At 37.7% G+C, this 20976-nt stretch overlaps 2 protein-coding genes across 4 annotated transcripts; one reads left to right on the plus strand and one right to left on the minus strand.

The window, feature by feature from the left end:
* The first annotated feature begins 2994 nt into the window (after positions 1 to 2994).
* On the plus strand, positions 2995 to 16183 carry LOC121970872 (probable E3 ubiquitin-protein ligase RHB1A). Of its 3 annotated transcripts, none has more exons than XM_042521867.1 (5): positions 2995 to 3146; positions 4491 to 4651; positions 13481 to 13865; positions 14527 to 14636; positions 15752 to 16183. In XM_042521867.1, the coding sequence occupies exons 2-5, from the start codon at positions 4586 to 4588 to the stop codon at positions 15791 to 15793; spliced, it is 603 nt and encodes a 200-aa protein (XP_042377801.1). In that variant the 5' UTR covers positions 2995 to 3146; positions 4491 to 4585; the 3' UTR covers positions 15794 to 16183. The 3 variants fall into 3 exon arrangements, with proteins under 3 accessions (XP_042377801.1, XP_042377803.1, XP_042377802.1); XM_042521869.1 differs by having other exon boundaries at positions 3000 to 3146; positions 4583 to 4651; XM_042521868.1 differs by lacking the exon at positions 2995 to 3146 and adding an exon at positions 3155 to 3754.
* Positions 16184 to 17888: 1705 nt separating this feature from the next.
* Positions 17889 to 20976, minus strand: LOC121970873. Its single transcript, XM_042521871.1, has 5 exons — positions 20820 to 20976; positions 18804 to 18918; positions 18614 to 18703; positions 18309 to 18407; positions 17889 to 18228 (listed from the first exon to the last, which is right to left on the minus strand). The coding sequence occupies exons 1-5, from the start codon at positions 20885 to 20887 to the stop codon at positions 18127 to 18129; spliced, it is 474 nt and encodes a 157-aa protein (XP_042377805.1). The 5' UTR covers positions 20888 to 20976; the 3' UTR covers positions 17889 to 18126.

Below are 20976 nucleotides of genomic sequence, written 5' to 3' on the forward strand. Positions count from 1 at the left end.
GTCATTTCCACTGCTGCTTTAGCTTTTCTTTGCCACTGCCATTAACGACTTCAATCATTTTCACTCGGGCTCTGTTCAGTGCACGACGATGAATCTTCAACTGCCAAAGCAGCCATATTCTTCTTCCTTTGCATCTGAACAACTTTTAGTATGACTGCAATCTACCACTGAAGATTGAGGTTCTCTCCATGTCATCAGCAGAAGTTGGCACACTCTGCTGAGAAGGTCCTCCGGTTCCTTTCCAAGTTTCCATCTGAAAATGATTGAAAGAGACAACAATGAATCATCTCATGGAAATTCTAAAACAATTAGTCACAGGATTGCCAGTACAATTTTCAGCCAAATCCCATCTAACAAGAAACCTGAGTGGCTGAGTAATAAAACAAGAAGTCACAGTCAAGTCCACGTATCCATTAGTTTGTCTAATTTGTCTCTCCCACATTCACACGCGATTGTATTGAAGCTTATGGATTAAGCTTGTGAATTTGCAATAGTTAATTATCAACTATTTAATCGATTAAATCCACTAATTTGACCACTAAATCAACCTCTAAGACTTTTATGCTCCTTTGTGCCTATGGGCGTCGTGCCGCAGTAAGATATGTTTGATGAGGAGTAATCAACCTTCTCATTAAAATGATATTATAATATTATTAAGTTTGTTTGGTACCGTTTTAAAAATATAATGTAATTTGAATTATAAAAAATAATAAAATTTTATAATATGAGTTATAAATCAATAATATGTAATCCAATTATAAGTTCAATATTTAATTAAAATTTAAATATTAAATATATCCTTAATCTATTTTCGGTACCAACTGGTCGCCAATGACGTTATTGTCAATGGCTCTCGCCGGTGGCCAATGTCAATTGTCATCGTCAACAAAGGTCACAAGATATTTTTTATCATTTTATAATAATATGAATTACATTTCTTATAAATAATAATGGATACCAAATAAAAGAATATAAGTCAAATATTGCATGCATAGTATATAACTAGAGTCGTCAATTTGGATTGGGCCGATCGGATTAGTCAGCCCCGTCAAATAATTTAAACAGATTGAGTTATAATTTTATCAACTCAAACCGGCCACCATGGGCCAATCCGCTAGACCCGCGACCCATGCGGGTCGGCTTGTGACGGGCTTGGGTTGACCCATGGGTTAAGTAACATATGTAACTAAGTTTTATATCAATTTATTATCCTTTTTTTGTTATAATTTTAAAATAAAAATAGTATTTTTTTTATCAAACAATATCCATCTACATTTAAAATATTTATTTTTGGATATATTTAATTGATGGAATATTTTCGAAGTAAAATGTTGAATATATTAAATTTTTATTAATTTGTTTTTAAATTTTTGATGAGCCGATGGGTTAGTCCGCCTAACCCATAAATCATCTTGGATGATAGACCAACTCCCGACTCTCCTCTCCATCTCGTGAAATAATTGATCCGTCATGGGTCGACCTATCTACCATGAGTTTACCTGTCTAACGGTTCTATATACAACTTTTTTATACAACATAATAATATAATATTAATTACACTATATTATATTATAAATTTAATATATTGGTTATATTACCCTGACCGTTGCTTAAGGGGGAAAATAAAAAGGAGAATTGGAATCCAATAAAGATGAATATTTTAATGGTTATTTTAAATTTACTTGGTAGGTGAAGTAGGAGAAAGGTAGGTTTGGACACTTGAAATATTAAAAACATTTAGATGAAAAATAAAATAAAATTTATATTTCAAATAAATTAAATATTAGAAAAACTTTGGGTAAAAATAAAAAATAATTTCTTTTTTTATTTTTATTTTTATTTTTATCAAAAGTAGGTTCCACTTTCTTCTCCTCCTATAAAATGATATAATTATCCTCAAATATATTATTCAATATAATTATCTCTTATACATGTATTAAATTCTAAATTATTCAATGTAGTTGCGTGAATAGGACAAATCAGTATTATCCATAGTTGTTCATAAATATTATAGTAATTATGATTTTATAATTATTTTCGTAGTTATAATAGTTATAATTTTTTAATGAACCAAAAATTATAGCAACTACGAAACATTAACAGTTATAAAAGTGAATATTAGATGAACATATTAAATATGTTATTATGACAATGTAAATTTTAACAGCTATAAAATTATTGTTACAATAATATTAATGCTGTTAAACTGATCTAGTCCACCCCAATTAATTCAGGGTTTAAATTTAAAATTGGTCTATCAAACAAATCAAAACCGATCGTGACTCGTGAGATACTCTTTTCATTTAAAAAAAAAAAATAAACGCCACTTGATGATTAAGAAAAAACGCTCCTTTGAGTTTTTGCCTAAAAACTTTTATATACTTCGAGTTGGATAACGGTCTAAAATTTGCATTTTCAAAATACTCATCCCATAATAAAAAGCGCTTGACTAATTATTTAGTGGGTATACTAGGATAAATAAAGGATTTAAGATTTAGGATTTAAAATTTTAAAATTTAGAATTTAAAATTCAAAATATTTAGTGCTTTTTTATAAACTTTAGGACGGGTTGTGAAAGGGCATGGGCCCTATATGTATAACAGATGGGTCCATGAAATTTTATTTATGAATGAGATGATTCAACCTTGGATAGTAAATCTAGCCTAGTGAAAGGAAGGGTGAGTTTTTTACGAAATGTATAACGTCGAGTTTGGAATGATCGACCTGCCTCATAAAAGTTGCGTGACCGATCAGCCTAATGAAAGTTTTTCTCATTAGTTATCAAGGTAAATTGAGAAGCACTCATAACAGATAATTCAAAAACCCAACACCCTTTAATTGTAGGTCCCAATTGAAAAAAATTTCTTACAAATTCTGACTTGAACAGTGAATATCTAAATATCCTTTAGCATAATAACCACCGGACGAAGGGTGAGTTTTTTACGGCACTAGCGAATAATTGTCTCGTTAATGATTTGCCCAGCTATTGATGGACAGTAGTATATTAAAAGGAATAATAAAGACCTCCGCTGCCTTCTCCCTCTGTTTTTGTCCCTCTCGCTTCGCTGCGGCCGCTGTCGGTGGCCTGAGAAACCCTCGCCGGATTTCTCCACTGATAAAGATTGGGATTCCTCAAGCACTTCTCGGTAAATCACCCCCTGAATTTGAATTCCGCTCCTACCGCCGTTTCGTATACTACCTGGCCGTGGTTCGGTGTTCGCGATCGATACGGGTGGTTGCATGTTCTGGTCGGATTTGGGCGTTTCGAGGGTTGCTTTGATTCGGAGTTTATATCTCTTCGGTTGTCTTTCTCCTTGTCCATGATTCGGAGAGGAGCTCGTGACTTCGACTTGCCTTAGTTTTTTTTTTTTTTTTTTTAAGTTGGAGTTTTGGAGCTGGCTGATGTTTGAGTGGGTTGGCGTAAAATTAATATCCATCACAATCATGCGCGAGTGAGGAATTCAGTGAGATAAAATCTTTGTGGATGTATCGCCTGCAGAATAAACTGAGACTGAGTCAGCTGGAGCATGTAGTCTATGATGTTTATGCAGTGTCTTAGGAAAGTCCCGTGAGGTTTGGTTGTGGTTATTGATCGTAGTTTGGGATGCGGTTCATAATCTTGGTTTCAATTGAGAAGGCCTGAGATTTCAGTCTCATGATTTAGTTGCTAGGTTTCCAAACATCTCCAACATCTTGACCCTTGAGGGAAGTTGTGCTGTTGCATCAAAAGATAAATAGAATTGGATCATCTAAGGTATGGATATATTCTACTTTTAAAATTTTATGGCTAGTATTTGTAATACTCTACTGTGCTAGAAATATAGCACATGTAGAGAATACATATTATTTGAAGAATCAAGCTCAAAGGAAGAAGTATATAATAATGCAAATATATCTTTGCTTCCATGCATTTGAGCTAGGACAATGATGGGACCTATTTGAGGTTTGTTTGTTATAGTCCTTAGTTTGTTAGCTAATGGAAAGAAGATTCTCTTAAAACTGTTTGATGCCTGGTTGTTTGTTTCTTGTCTTTCTATATTGGTTGACATGGTAATTTCTTTTGGATTTAGTAGACCATTGAGCTATCACCTTGTTGTTATACACTCAGCACTGGTACCTAATGTAGCACAAAAGCCAATTTCACAAAAGCCAAATATTAATTTGCATCAATACCTTAGAATTTTTGTTTGCTCAGCATTGCCCTAAGGAGGTTTGTGGAACTTCTAGTTGAGACCTGGAAGAGAACCATCAAGACTCATTTGGTTATTTATGGAGCCGGTAGAGCAATTGCATCTGCAATGAAGCAGTTCAATCGCTTTATTATTTATTGTGTACATAACTACATGGACTGATTCCTATTGTTAATTTAGTTGACCTAACCTCCTCCTGGATGTATGTTTGATGAAAAACTTTAATTTTAGGAATACATATTACTAAATTGTATCTGTATTCACCTGCAATCTAACAGCACTTTATGCTTCTTGTTTCAGATTCAAGCTTCAAAGGATATTATGTATCAATGTTCTGTAACTTTGAGTTGGACTCTACTTTTGAGTTTTGATTTAGACAAACAATTAAATAGGTAATGGGTGGTTGCTGTTGCTGTTCATCAAGAAGTGCTGAATCAGATAGCTCACCTGCGTACTACTATGTGAGTAGAATTTTTCTTTTGGATTGTTTTTATTTTCAATATTTATGGAAGAAAAGTTTATTTTGTCCATTACATATTGAATGGGTCTTTTGCATATTGATATCTGTATATGTTTGCATTTTGATGATCTGTATTTTGTACATTTTCTTATCAAATTTTATCAACGATGTTTGATTGATTTTGTTGGATTTCTTTTTTATTTTCCTTATCTAACGTCAACCATAAGTTTCTTCACTTTGATCTTCATGAGCTGTTAGCAATTTTTAATACAAACATCAGTTTGGTTCCAACAGCCTTGGATACCACACAAAGAGGCCACCGTGGCTTTTTGTTGTAAGATAACTAAGCACAAAAAGCTTGATTTTCTATATAGGTTGGTCATCTAGGAGTTGGGATGTGGGTTGCTACTAGAGCTTCTAAGTTAGAATTCTCTTGGAAGGCTAGCCACTTTTCCTCCATATCCTAATTAAAGGATGCACAAAATAGTTTCCCCAAAAAAAACCACACAACTCAGACCTAAGATTTTTGAAATTTGTAACTTAATCTGGTTTTCACCATTTTGTTTTTTTTCTAATCGCATCCTTGTGTTGCTAATGTTCTTTTTTAGATCTTTGATCTTGACATTGAAAATTGGAAATTGGTGAATTCCAATTCCCATCCTAAGGGCTCTTCTTATGTGGAAAAAGGTGATAACGCTCACCCCAAGTGGCCCAGTATCATCGACCCTCGGCTAGATACAGGCAGGTAAATCACGGGGGCTTCCCCGAGCAAAAGTAGTGCTTGCGGGGGTGAGGTAGCCCGCAGAGCTTCCGCACTCATTAGGAATTTACCTTAGACTTATCTGGGCAACACCACTTTATGAACCATCTGCGCCAACCCATGGGGGCGCATACTAAGGGCTCTTCTTAATCCACAAAGGGAAGCATTTTTCTATTGCATGAACCATGGACAAGTTTTGCTCTAATTCATGGAGTGGGCCCATTATCAGATGCTTGTTCAGCTTTACGTCTTTTCTGTGTGTTTTTTTTCTTCTTTCACAAGTATAGGTGCATCTGATCGTAACATGGGAACATGTGAACAAAAATTTTATGAGGGATAGAAATGAGGTGGCTGAGAATATTTGAGGAGACTTGAACTAGAAACTATAAAGCAATGCAAATGTAAATAGTGTTAGGACAAAAAGTAGCTAGAGGGGGGGGGGGGGGGGGGGAATAGCTCGTCGCGTTCGCTCGGGGCTCGGCGTTGCTTGTTCCTTCAAAGATGTGCAGCGGAAAATACAGAAACAAACACACAACGCTAACACGGTTGGTTTTACTTGGTATCCACCTCACAAGAGGTGACTAATCCAAGGATCCACACCAACACACACACCCTCCACTGAATAAAACTCTCCTTTGTGGTAACTACCAAGGGCGGAGAAGCCCTACAATACTCAATACAAGAAGAGAGGGAAAGGATACAAGAAATACAAGCTTACAAGCTTACAATGAGTACAAAACCCTAACCCTAGCTTCTCTTCTTGGCTTTGATCCGCCTCTTGACTTGGAGAGCTTCCAAGATCCTTCAAGAACCGGCGATGAGAGCTGTGGAGGAGTTGGCGAGAGCTGGAGTGAATCGGAGAAGTTCTTCGAAGGAATCGCACGCCAACAGCTATAAGCGCCAGCGGTCGGATCCCGATCGATTCGAATGTTCCCAATCGATCGGGAGGCTTTGGATCGATCCATGGATCGATCCGAGCTCTGCTAGAAACACGCTGGATCGATCCACGGATCGATCCGGCGCTTATCAGCAGGCGCGTCCCAATCGATCCATCGATCGATTGGGACCTCGGATCGATCCACGGATCGATCCAAGCTCTTCCTTGCGGACAGTGCGGATTCCTGGATCGATCAGAGCTGATCGATCCAGGGCTGATCCAGCTGCTGGTTTTGTCCGAAACCAAGTCCTAAACCTCGAACCAACATCCGGTCAACCTTGACTGTTGGTATCATGCCTAGCATCTAGTCACTCCCTCGACCTGCTAGGACTCCTTACCAAGTGTCCGGTCAATCCTTTGACCCACTGGACTTTTCTTTCCGTGAGTATCCGGTCAATCCTTGACCTACTTGGACTTTTCTTTCACGCCAAGTATCCAGCAATCCTTGACCTACTTGGACTTCCCAACACCGGATGTCCGATCATCCTCGATCCATCTGGATTTTGCCCGGCTTCACTCACGGGACTTTCACCTAGCTTCACTCACTGGGACTTTCACCGGCTTCACTCACCGGGTTTTCCATCCGCCTAGCTTCACTCACTGGGACTTTCACCGGCTTCACTCACCGGATTTCCATTTTCCCACTGCTCGGCTTCACTCACGGGACTTTTCTTCCTGGCTTCACTCACCGGGACTTTCATTTTGCCTAACATCCCGTTAGGACTTCCCATCAAGTATCCAATCAACCTCGACCTACTTGACTCTTCTTCAATCAATATCTTATTGTCGAACATCTAAACTCAAACCAAGACTCGACTTGGTTACCCAGTCAACCTTGACCTGAGGTTGCACCAACAATCTCCCATTTTGATGTTTGACAATACCACAATAACACTTACAATCCCATATGTAAGTTAGGCTAATCCCATAGCCTCCTTCTTCATGCCACTAGGTAATGAAGCATAAATTAAGCTCTTCATTCTCCCCAAGAGGGCAAACTCCTCTAGGTAATGAAAGCCTAACTTACTCCCTTTCACGAGTCCTTTCATTCTCCCCATGACCTTCCCATAGGTAATGAAAGACTAAGCTTAACCATACATTCTCCCCTTTGGCACACATCAACCCATCGTTGGACACACATCAACCTATGCTTCAATTCTGGGCACACTTCAACAAATCCATTTGTTGAAGACTCTCCCGAAGAGTTGCTCATCGTTGTTCACAACATCACTCGTTGTGATCAACACGATAATGAAGGTCCCATACCCTTCATTTATCCTTAACTTCTCCCTCAATGTAGACAACTACCCAACCTTGAGCATTATCTACCACATGAGTGTCCACTTGAAATAATGAGGATATCCACTCCCCATTTCTCCCCATTTCAAGTTTAAATGCTCAACCTTGAGCAAGTTCACAACAGAAGGTTAACCACCTTCCAAGGTTCATGAAAAATAATTTTCATGTCTTTAAAGAGTCCCTCCCCCTAAAGACATGGTGGTAACTTCTGTCATTGCACCAACAATGACTTGGAATCCCTAAACCATTAGGAAACCCAAATTTAGAAATTTTGAGGTTCAAATATTCAAAATTTGAAACAACCTCAACCTAAACTTCTACTTAGTCTTCGTTAACCAATCCATCCTTGTTTTCAACATGAAAACACCCTTTCATATGTATACAAATGTATTTAAGGGTTTGGAATGGTTACCTAGACTCAAAGAGGTTCAAAGATGCTGAAATCAGGCCTTCCCAGCCAAAATCAGCAACTTGGATCGATTGGAGTTGGGTTCCAATCGATTGAACCTTTCTGAATCGATCCACGGATCGATTCAGACTCCCTGGATCGATCGGCTGATCGAGCTTCTGCTCGCGGGAATTGCCGTTTGAATCGATCCATGGATCGATTCATGGAACTCAATCGATCCATGGATCGATCGGAGCTCGATAGCTGCTGAAATTCCATTTCAGTCAACTTGAAACCCCTAGAAAATTCTACAAAAATCCAAAAATTATGAAATTTCGTGTAGACATAATTTAGGCATACTTAATCATGGAAAAATAGCTTTCTATGAAAATACATCATATTTTCAAAGATTGACACAAACTTGAAAACTTGCAAAAACTTTAGTGTTTTCTTCAAGTTTGTGTCTAACTATTCAATGGTGATTACTATCAAAAGATAGCCTTCACCAAGGTTTTCCAAAACATTTTAAAACATTTTCAAAACCAATATCCCATCATGTTCCTTGGGCATAATGCACATGACTTGTACATTAGCTTTCCCAATGATGGGAAAACACATAACTATGTGTTTTGATGAATTTAAAACTCAAAGGAATGCACTAAATCAACATCTTGAGCTTTGTTCATCATCCTAACATCTCACTTGTATATAATATGCACTAAAACACATACAAGTCACCTTATAGTCTTTGTGAGATGTAGATTTTGGTTTTTGCCCTAATCTAGGGATCATGCATATTTATCTAGGCATTTTAGAAATGTTAGACATCCACCTAGGATGTCACTTGTCAATAAGTGTCGTTAAATGCCATTTGTCCTTAATTACAAGGAATTAAACTTAATGCATGATTATGTTATGGCATACATCAAAATAAAATAACTTTAAAAAAAATATCCTATTACTACATGATGTATGAATGTCATGACATGGTATTTTTGGATTTTCCATAATAAAACATGAATGCAAAAACTAGACATGATGTCATGGCATATGATGGGCAAACAATCATGGCAAGATTTAGCATAAATAAAATATACCTAGATTAACTATCTAAGTATCCTTAAAGTCTTAGCTAAACTTACACCTTAAACCTAGATTGCCCTAAAGTGCTTCAAGAGAATGCCAAAACCTAGATTGGCATTTCTAATTTCCTCAAGAGTAGCACTTTTAAATTAAGGCTTAGTTTGCCTTTAATTTCCTAAGAATATACCAAAATCCCAACTTGGTAGTTCTTGTGTTTTCTCAAATTTGTGCCACTTTAAAATAAAATCAATACTTCTCCAATTTGGCACATTTACTCTTTCAAGGAGTAATCAAAAGGTCCATTTCATTTTCAAAGGTTAACTAAAACCTTGAAAATGCTCCTTGAGTGTCAATTTCCTCAAAGTTGGGTTAACTACCCTTCTAATCGGAGTTGACACTCTCTAACCCATCTATGGAATAGAGAAGATGCTCCTAGGAACCCAACACCTATTGGTGCTCCTTGGATGCTCTAGGTATTCACTAGGGATAACTTCCCTAGATACCTTCTTAGTGACCTTGTTGGGCTTCTTAGAGGCCTTGGTCACATTTTCTAGGTCAACTCTAGGGATAACCTCCCTTGTGACCTTGTTTGTGACTTTCTTAGACTTCTTAGAAGTCTTAGTCACATTTATTGCAAAAATACTCTTAGGGATGACTTCCCTAGTATTTTTGGCTTGACCACTAGACCTAGGGTTTGTTCCATAACTATATGGAACTCTATGGTAAGAGGGCACATCCTTCTTAGCCTTTGGTTTGTATCCCAAACCTTTATGGCCATTGGATGGCTTTTGTACCCCTAAACCTAGGTTATGCTCATTTTGCCCTAATAGGATATTTTCCATCCTTTTTAGGGTCTTTTTCATTTTATCAAGCCTTGATCTCAAGACTTGATTTTCTATCACTAAGTCCTTAGTTTTTGGTTTTTCATTTGATCCATGAGCATTTTTGTTTCTAGGCTTGTATCTTACATCCTTAGAGTTATCGCCTAGGTTTTTACCTACATTCCTAGCCTTAGGGATAGTAGTTTTGGCATGTAGGGCCACATGCTTTTCCTTAAAGCCCTCATGCTTCCTATTCTTATGGTAAATCGCATTAAAATGATAAAAATTTGACCTAGCATGCTTTTTACCATTTTGCAAGGGAATAGGCTCAATGAAAGTTACCTTCCTTTTTACCTTGGAGGCTCCCCCTTGACTAGTGCCCCCTTGAGCCTTGACCACCTTCTTCCCCTTAGGGCATTGACTTCGGTAATGCCCCTTTAGATTGCAAGAGAAGCACACGATGTGCTCCTTGCTCTTCTTTGTTCCGGGGATGGTCTCCTTGAGCTTCTCCTTGCCCTTTTGTGCCACTTAGCCCTTCTTCTTGGCCAATTTAGGGCATTTGCTCTTGTAGTGCCCACTTTCCCTACACTCAAAACATATTATATGATTTTTATTTTTAATTGAAACATTTATACCTTCTTGTATAGGGATGGCACTTGCTCCTCCATTTGATATTTCTTGAATTTCGGAGGTGGCACAATCTTCTTCTTCTTCACTTGACCCGGATGTAGAAGCTTCTCCTTCTTCTTGATCCGGCGTCACCACGAATTGCTCCCCCTCAATCCTAGAGGTGGAGGCTTCATCATTTTGAATGTGAAACAAGGAGTATGCTCCCTCCTTGTTCCTTTCGGTGCATTCCTTTGATGATGAAGCTTCTTGGATTTCCTCTTCTTGGTCTTGATCCAATGAGTCGCCCTCTTTGGATTCTCCTTGATTTGATACAGTGGAGGGGATCTCATGAATTCTTGCCAATTTGCTCCAGAGCTCCTTGGCATCTTCAAACTCTCCAATTTGTTCCAAGATGTTGCTTGGCAATAAATTGACCAAAAGCTTGGTCACTTTGTCATTGGCCTCACATCTTTGGATTTGGTCTTTGCTCCACTTGCTCCTTTTGAGTACTTTGCCCTTGGAATTTGTGGGAGCTTCAAAACCTTCCATGAGAGCAAACCATTGCTCTATCTCCATCATAAGAAAATTTTCGATTCTTGATTTCCAAGAATCGAAGCTTGTAGATGAATATGGTGGAGCCACCCTTGTGTCAAATCCAAGTCCATCTTGGAATTGCATCTTGAAGTTGAGCTTGATAAAATCTTGAACTTGAAGAATTTGCTCCAACTTCTTCACCCTCTAGCTTTTCTTGTTATGCTTGACCCTTCCGGCGATGATTCCGGTGAAGAGCGGCCTCGCTCTGATACCACTTGTTAGGACCAAAAGTAGCTAGAGGGGGGGGGGTGAATAGCTCGTCGCGTTCGCTCGGTGCTCGGCGTTGCTTGTTCCTTCAAAGATGTGCAGCGGAAAATACAGAAACAAACACACAACGCTAACACGGTTGGTTTTACTTGGTATCCACCTCACAAGAGGTGACTAATCCAAGGATCCACACCAACACACACACCCTCCACTAAATAAAACTCTCCTTTGTGGTAACTACCAAGGGCGGAGAAGCCCTACAATACTCAATACAAGAAGAGAGGGAAAGGATACAAGAAATACAAGCTTACAAGCTTACAATGAGTACAAAACCCTAACCCTAGCTTCTCTTCTTGGCTTTGATCCGCCTCTTGACTTGGAGAGCTTCCAAGATCCTTCAAGAATCGCGATCCGAGCTTTGTGGAGGAGTTGGCGAGAGCTGGAGTGAATCGGAGAAGTTCTTCACGAAGCAAACGCCAACAGCTATAAACGACGCCAACGGTCGGATCCCGATCGATTCGAATGTTCCCATCGATCGGGAGGCTTTGGATCGATCCATGGATCGATCCGAGTTTCTGAACACGCTGCCGATCGATCCACGGATCGATCAAATAAACAGCGTCCCAATCGATCCATCGATCGATTGGGACCTCGGATCGATCCACGGATCGATCCGGGCTCGTCATTGGGGCGGTGCGGATCGATCCACCGATCGATCCGAGCTGGATCGATCCATCGATCGATCCAAAGCTGGTTTTGTCCAAAACCAAGTCCTAAACCTCCAACCAACATCCGGTCAACCTCGACTGTTGGTATGTCATGCCTAGCATCTAGTCACTCCTTGACCTGCTAGGACTCCCTTACCAAGTGTCCGGTCAATCCCTTTGACCCACTTGGACTTTTCTCTGTGCCAAGTATCCGGTCAATCCCTTTGACCTACTTGGACTTTTCTTTCATGCCAAGTATCCAGTCAATCCTTTGACCTACTTGGACTTCCCAACACCAGATGTCCGATCATCCTTGATCCATCTGGATTTTCCCTTGCCTGGCTTCACTCACCAGGACTTTCACCTAGCTTCACTCACTAGGACTTTCACCTGGCTTCACTCACCAGGGTTTTCCATCTGCCTAGCTTCACTCACTAGGACTTTCACCTGGCTTCACTCACCAGGATTTCCATCTGCCTAGCTTCACTCACTAGGACTTCCTTCTGCCTGGCTTCACTCACCAGGACTTTTCTTCTGCCTGGCTTTACTCACCAGGACTTTCATTTTGCCTAACATCCCAGTTAGGACTTCCCAGTCAAGTATCCAGTCAACCTTGACCTACTTGACTCTTCTTCAATCAATATCTTATTGTCAAACATCTAAACCCAAACCAAGACTCAGCTTGGTTACCCAGGTCAACCTTGACCTGAGGGATATTGCACCAACAAATAGCATCTGATGATTACAATTCTTGATGGCTAGAAAAATATCTTGGGGATAGTGACATCCATCTTGTATAGCTTATGTTCATATGAAGCTTTATTCCTCGTACGATATCGACTACTAGTGGTATAAGATGGATCCAAATGTAACTTCTACTCAAACAACTTCTAAGACAAGGTAGTGACTTTTGGCAACCAAGTGTCAAAAACATAAGCTCCCAATCTAGTGCAACTCTGTATTGAACTTCAAAATGACTCATACTTAACCATTTTCTCTTCATGAAAGATATAGCATGCACAGGGCGATTAGATTTGTCAGCCTTTGAGCCTTTGAGTAATTGTGACTGCATCAGCTTGGTAGATCCCAACCTATCTTCTTCCTTAATCTTATTTTTTATATTGTGGTGATTGGGGGAATCCTTGCTCCTTAAACCTTTGCTGCATTAATTGTTTCGTAAGTTAAAGTTGTCCACTAGGCTCCTTTCTTTCTTAGTTATTTTTAATTTATGCATTTTAAGTACTTTCTTTTGTTCTATATTGCTTTAAGCAACTGGTCTTTTTTAATGTTTTCAACTCAGGTTTGTTATTTACTTGTGTATATCCCCAGTGTAATATGCTTCATAGTTCCTCCCACAATATCTTTTATCAGAAAAGTTGCATTTCAGTAAAATTATATATTAAATCTTCTTGGCACACATTACAGCATCCTCGAAACTTGGAAGAGAATGAACCACTGTCAGTGACCAACCACGGTGCATTGCCTTTAGTCCCTTCCAGAGTACTCAATGATAATCTGGCCACATCAACACCTGACACTTACCAAGCACCACCTGCACCTTTGCCCTATGATGTGGGTTTAGAGAACTTACCAACATTGCCTGGAGATGTTGCAAATTGTGGCACTAAAGTAGATGAAAATGAAACACTGAGTTCTCAGACAACAGTAGAGAAAAATGATAATTTTGTAACTTCAGGCTGCAATAATAAACCCGACTGTGAGCAGAAGTCTCCTAAAATTAGTGAAGACGAGATCAGTAAGCTTATCACCTCTCCAGAAGAGGAGGATGCTTGTCCTATTTGTCTCGAAGGTAGTGTTGTCCTTGGTTGAAGTGAACTAATTTTTCCATTATATGCATATAGTGTCTCATGAGATTAGGGCATTGACTGTTTTGTACAATTTTACTACTTTTAATTCTGACAACAATCAGTGAATCTGTTTTAGCATCATACTTGGGTTAGTTTGCTAACACTTCTTGTTATTCTACTTCTTGAGCAACACGAATATAAGCTATCTTGCATCCTCACTTTTCCGCTTCGATCCTTCTCCATTAGAGAAAAATGGTACAAGAGTATAATTTCATAATCATAGCATGATCAATACCCATTCCCTTGGTATCCTGCCTGGTTCATGACATTTGCAATCTCTCACCAAAACTCAGGTGTTGATTTGCTCTAGATCTGTTTGTTTACTATATATTGCTTTGTCCACTATTCTTGATAGTGTTGTGTTATTCAAGATTTCCCGCATGTGTTTATTTTGAGAATAAATTTATTTTGACATAGCTATTACGTTGATTTATTTGAACGCTTATGCAAGTTTCCTAGGATGAAGAAATCATATTTGATCCTTTAAACGTTCAGTTTGTCTCTAACCTGAAAATATTCCTTCTATAAAGCACGCCTATGCTTTCTATGACACTTGGATTTCGCAGTCTGATTAATTCTTAATCTTTTTTTTTTCTTTGATAGATTATGATACAGAGAATCCTCGTATTCTAACTAAATGCGAGCACCATTTCCATCTGTCCTGTATCCTGGAGTGGATGGAGAGAAGTGATACCTGTGCAATTTGTGACCAGGTACTCAGTTGAAATGATTCAATTATGCCTAATAAGCCAGAGGAATTTGTTTATGTCTGGTATTGTCACCAACTGTTTTCAAGGCCATGTTTGGTAGGGTGAAATAATATAAAATAGGAATGCTACATATTTTCGTTCCAATTTCTAGATGGACAACTTAATGTGGAATGATCATTTAAAGAATGTGATCCATTCAATTCCTTCTATTCTATAGTAATCCATTCCGCTTTTACTAAATATAATGAAATTTATCATTCCATCCATTGGATAATTTAATAGGTGGATGGAGGACTCAACAAGATTTGCTGAATTGGACAGGCTCATTGAACCAAACAAGTTAAGCAAATTCACTGTATGTATGAACTGGGCAAGTCAAATGGGTTGGCAGACCTAACAGGTGGTGAAGCTGTAAGAATTAGGCTGGTTGGAAAGTTCAGTTGCATTGAGTGATTGGATGAGCTGAATGGATAAAGTGAATCAGGCAAACCATAAGAGTGGCACAGGCCTAATAAGCCAAGAAACCAGATAGGTTATGCAAGCCCAGTGGATTAGATGAGTTGAACTTGCCAAACATATGGGATGGGGATGGGCTATGGGTTAGACAAGCATAACACACCAGATTAATCATACGAGCTTGGTGGATTGGACTGGCTAGACAAGCTAATCAAATTGTATAAGCTAGACAAATTGTGAGTGCCAAGTGAGCCAAATGGATTGTGTAAACTATCTTACTCTGACAATCTGAGAGAGTTGCATTGTGCAAGAAGGCTAAATAGACAACGCGGATGAAGTGGGCCAGATGGATCTAGTGAGAATGTGAGAACTGGGTATACTGGGTGAACCAAGCAAACTAGATGAGCCTGTTCGATTCTTAGAATCAGACAGACTTAGCAGGAACAACCATTATGGATAGCCAAACATCGTTTGAATCATCTCATTATCAAACTATTCCATTAATGCTAGCTAAAAAAGAATGAAATGAATCGTTTTTAAGTTATTATTTCATTCGATCCTCATTTCCTCCTACAAGCTATCTTCTAAGTTTGATGCCTATGTTATTCTTTCACATGCATATGGATCAAGAAATTGATTCTAACTCTATTGTTTCTTTGCAGATAATGATTATTGACAACGTGTACGGTATGGTATCTCCCTAGCAGAACTTTTAACCAGTTGAGTAAATTCTCAAGCAACTGAAAGAATTTCGAGTTTCGGGTCAAAAAATGCACATGATATTGCCAAATTCATCTGAAATCGCCTGATGGAGTATCGAATAGACACTGAAATTCAAAAAAAAAAAAAAGAAAAATTTAAACACACACACACACAAGGTAATGAAATCTCTTTCAATCTATTATCATGTAAATCCTGTTCGTTCCCTCAAATGTTTTTTTCTGTCAGTCGATGTAAATTTGAGTTAAACCAGGATAGTTCCATGTTGGTTTGTGACCTGCAATTCCCCTTTATCTTGAGTCTCATAGTCTGTATCTATATACTCTCTAGATACCCCCCTATAAATATCTGATATCAGTCATTGCATTTGTACTTGTCATGTCGTCTCATTGTTGGTATCTGATGTTGTCTCAATTGTACTTAAAAAAAACATTTCTTATAGCAGTTGAATGTATCAGAGTCTAGCTGGTGCTGACTTGTTTATCAAAAAAGGTCAATGCCTGCTCAAAGTGTCTCGACTGTGAATGCCATATTTTGAAAAGAACATTGGATAGAAATTACTATGCATCTGAAAGGATCTGAGACTGAAAGCCTTCAAATCCTTGACACGCAGTTTACTTCGCTGAATACTCCCGGCAAGCAACCAACTTCCAGTGGATGGCTTCTGCTTCTCGTCACTGCCTGTGGTAAGTTTTAAAACTCAATCACCATGGGCATAGTTATAAAGGATATTATAAAGATTCAGTACTCTAGACAGAACTTACTCATTGATTTATTAGGCTAAATAATCCATACTTCAGCTACTATTGGAACATCACCTCCCATCTTTTACCCCGTCAATTAATTGGGGTATTTGGTAGTAGGAGTGTCAAAAATGAATCCGACGACTTGACGCTAACTATCCGAAAAAAAATTAGGTTCGGATGGGGGGTTTTTAGATTCAAGTTAGAGGTTTTTCAAGTAGAAGATTTGTTGACCCAGATTGATTTGAATTTAGGTTTTAGTAAATTTTTTGAAATTAAATTAAATTTTATTTTAAAAAAATTAAGATATGTTATGTATTTCAATATCAGTATGATAATAATGGAGTAGTGAGATAAAAATGAAGAATTATAAAAAATATAATTAAATAATTATTTTTAATCGAGTTATTTGAGTCAGATTTAGGGATTTTAGATCGTATTTGGGTTGAAATTTTTTATAATTTTTTTTTCAATTCGATTTATTCAAATTGGCAATCTCTATTTGGTAGCAATTTTTTTTACACAAATACTACTGTGCTTATTTCCAGGTTCGTCACATACTGTCTGAAATATGACTAAACCCGTTTTGGGTAATTGACAGAGCAGTAAGAAACAGCAACAATAATGAATCGATATAAACTTTACAATAGATAAATAAATAAAATTAAGACTTCTTATTGGTAATTTTAATACTATAAGCAAAATCAATTTAAGATTTGGGAAAACTTTTTTTATTATTGATTCCAAACTGTTTGACATAAAATTTTAACCTCTTTTTATATACTAATAACACTGTTTATTCTTTGAATAATAAAGATTTAGCTTATCCCGATAAAAATAATTATCCATTTTTAAATATACTAAATAGGATTTAAAATCTTAAAAAAAATTATCGGTTTTTAATAATGTCAAATAGGATTTAAAATCCCACCAATGCAGCAGAATTGAAATTCAGACGAATTTTTAACACTAACCACAATATCCAAAATACACAGAAGCCTCTAAATCATTTAGAACAATCAATGAAGCATCAAACGTTTTGATGAGTAACCCTACGGGGGCCTGGCACAATTAATATCTGTATAGATAATTACTGTAATAAATCTTGAGATTAATTTTTAACTAATGCAAAATACCTAACCTAATGGAGTGATTGACCTCCATATACCCGCTGGACTAGAATAACATATCTTCATAATTTATTTACCTATATCTTACTATAGGACTGATATTTATCTACCTATATCTTACTATAGGACCGACGCTATTGAACCATTTAAGATATACGATATCACCTCACTCCAAAAGTTTTGATGAGTAATCAAAAATAAGCAAATTCCAACTTAAACTTGCAATATCTTGATCGAGATCAAATAAATAGTGTATAATAAAACAATCCATGATATCAAATTAGACAACTCAGATGACTGAATTCAAGAAAACAAAAGGCAACAAAGAGTTTTTAGAACTACAAAATGATGTTCTTGGAATGAATCTAGGAAAAATCTTTTACAAAGGCATTCAAATTCCTAATGCACTACTATTTTGCCACACCCATCTGGTTTTCTCCACCTTTAAGCTGCCTTTGTTTTTGGAGCCTTCCTCTTGGAATGCCTCTTTGTAATCGAGTTCTTCATACCTAGGAAGAAGAGCAACGCACCAAATAGGGCTAAATTCTGCAGTAAAAGATGTAATTTTAGTAAACGTGAGACCAAACTGATTGACAAAGTTGGCGGGAGAGAGACTAGTAAACAACCTGTGTGAACTTGGAAAAAAGTTCTACGAATTCTGGCCTTTGAATATCATAGTTGTAGAAATCGAACAAGATGGGTGTCGCAAAAGTCAAGTAAAGCAGCTGCAAGGAAGAAAGCGGGACCATTTTTAAGTGACATCATCTCAAATCCAATTAAAGCTAATTGCTCTGGGCAGTTAATGAAGTGCACGAAGCCAATCCAAGAACTAAAGTAAGAACCCTCACTAGCAGTTTAGCCTTTATGCTTGCATTGAGGAACAAGAACTGAAGTCTAACGGGAAATACGAACCGAGAACAATATCACTTACCAGAAGATACGCTCCAAAGGAACTGCTAAAGATGAATAGAAGCCCACCTAGCCCTTTCAGGGCTATGGCTGCAGAAACTATATGCTTCATCTGAAAGTGAGAGAAAAAAAAATCAATTTAACTAGTATTTATTATGGTTTGATTGCTAAAATACAGAGTCAGCATGGCGAAAAAAAGAGAGTATTCTCACATCAACTTCAGGGACTTTTAATCCTAGGTGTGAGGTGATATGATTTACAAAAGTATTGTACTTTGGAGCAAGAAGCTTTGCTGCTGGTCCACCATCAACTCCAAACTCAATAAACCTGAAAACAGAAAGCTAATATCAGCACATACCTTATTTCGGTGTCCTGCTATCTCAAAAAATACCATATACTACAACAGAAATTTTAACTTCTTACCATAAAAACATTAGACTTAGCAGAAGGTACACCAACTAAATTACACTTTTGTGGATGGGCTGATGCCTAGAGCTAAGTTTCTATTTTCATTTTGTCAAGTTGCTTTTCAAACCAAGATGTGGACAGACAGAGATGATATCTAAGCATTTCAAACACATGTTTTTGACATTTTAGTTTAACAGTTCAGCAGGTGTTATTGTATACATATTCAATGCCAGAATAAACCATTTTATTATGCTCCTAATAGACCAATACTAAATCTTATTATGATGAAATACTACATACTATAAATATGACGAAACCAACACTCGAAGTATTAACAGTAATTATTTGCTTGAAAGCCTTCTATAGAAGTTTAATTACCATTTTTCAACAGAGTGGCATGTAAAAGAACCAACGGAGAAAATCATCTCTAAAGTTATCCACTACAAATAAAACAGCACCCTTCCAACAAGATAATAGAAAAATATCTGTAGGTAGGTCATGTAGAAACTTGGAGTGAACATTGCTACACAAGTGCAAGTACCTACGGCACGCCCGTCACATGGCAACATATCTGAGCTTTATTCCTATGTAATTATACAAAGAACAAAATATTTCCTTGATGTATATAAGAATTAGATATTAATTCCATCCAGCATACATCAAAACGCCAAATACAAATAATCTACTGGACTCCTAGTTCTAGCTATATAGGTTCACAAACTAGCATAGATTTGACAATCAAGTGATTCTCTTTTTGCGGATCAAACACTAGTTTCATGGATATGTTTGTTGATCTCTTTTTAAACATGTACCAAACTGGAAGGAGCAAATATATGAAAGGTAACACACACTGCCAAAACAGCAAGCACTTGCCCGATTTCTAAAATAACTTTAAAAAATAAAGTTGTTAGCATACAAGTACAACATTACAATGCTCTAACACCGAACATATAATCATTAAAATAACCTTAAGAGGTTCAATTTCCTAATCATCACTTGAACAGTAAAAACAAACTTGATGGAGAGAAATTGCTTTAGAAAAAAAATGTTTTATTTCCCAAAGGTTCAGATTCCCTAAAACTAAGAGGTCGCAATGACTTCTAGATGTAAATGAGCTCCATGCCATTTGTTGCAATGCAGCATTAGCAAACCTAAACACCACTTGCAATGGCCGCAATCACAATTTTAATGTTTAACTTTGCATATGAATAAATAAATGGCACACAGAAAATCAGTTGCATATCACACAAAATTTTTAATATCAATCACCGTCTGACTCACATATAAAGGCTGAAAATATTCCCCCAGTTACCTCAACTGATTCGAAGATCAAAGATAACAACATCTAGATATACAACTACAATCTCAAACAAGAAAAAACTATACGCATAGATATGATTCTGCCCAAATACATTATGTGAAGCGCAATGTGTCACTTTCTTTCTCCCCTGAAACATATTTGATGGTGAGTGACGACGTGCTTAAAGATGCAAAATTTATACTGCCTAATGTACGATCGAACAGCACCAAAGTTCTTCTAAAAAACAAGGAGGCATGTGATTAGCATAAAAGGGGGAACTTGTTTCCAAAGACGACTAAAACCGGATCCGGGGCTAACGAACTTCCTTGTTTAACAGATCGTAACGAAGTTGGGGGGAAACCTCACGACGGAACTCTTACCCAGACGAAAAGAATCGTGATTTAGCATGAAATACAGCGAAACCTAAATCTCCGGACAGGATAAGGAGTACCCTAAGCAACAAAAACGAGCAGATCTGAAGTCGAAAAAGAGGGCAGGGAGATGCGAGGATGAGGCTTACTCCTGGTAGACGGAGAGGAGGAAGACTGATGCAAAGAGGACTCTCCCCGCAAAAGAAACGAACCCCATAGCGGCGGCGGCGGCGTCGGCGTCTCAGAGATCGGATCGCCGGCTCGGAGATGGAGGAGAAGATGGCCGACGAGAGAGAAAGATCCACC

Source organism: Zingiber officinale, chromosome 4A, assembly GCF_018446385.1.
Source record: "Zingiber officinale cultivar Zhangliang chromosome 4A, Zo_v1.1, whole genome shotgun sequence".
In the NCBI taxonomy this organism is placed as follows: Eukaryota; Viridiplantae; Streptophyta; class Magnoliopsida; order Zingiberales; family Zingiberaceae; genus Zingiber; species Zingiber officinale.

What these genes read in the sequence shown, in the direction of transcription:
- LOC121970872 (XM_042521867.1), top strand. Translation starts at nt 4,586, where the DNA reads ATGGGTGGTTGCTGTTGCTGTTCATCAAGAAGTGCTGAATCAGATAGC. An exon ending in GCTCACCTGCGTACTACTAT is followed by an intron (nt 4,652 to 13,480) that starts GTGAGTAGAATT and finishes CACACATTACAG; the next exon opens with CATCCTCGAAACTTGGAAGA. An exon ending in TTGTCCTATTTGTCTCGAAG is followed by an intron (nt 13,866 to 14,526) that starts GTAGTGTTGTCC and finishes TTTCTTTGATAG; the next exon opens with ATTATGATACAGAGAATCCT.
- LOC121970873 (XM_042521871.1), bottom strand. Translation starts at nt 20,887, where the DNA reads ATGGGGTTCGTTTCTTTTGCGGGGAGAGTCCTCTTTGCATCAGTCTTC. An exon ending in CTCCTCTCCGTCTACCAGGA is followed by an intron (nt 18,919 to 20,819) that starts GTAAGCCTCATC and finishes TTCTGTTTTCAG; the next exon opens with GTTTATTGAGTTTGGAGTTG. An exon ending in TAAAAGTCCCTGAAGTTGAT is followed by an intron (nt 18,704 to 18,803) that starts GTGAGAATACTC and finishes TCTCACTTTCAG; the next exon opens with ATGAAGCATATAGTTTCTGC.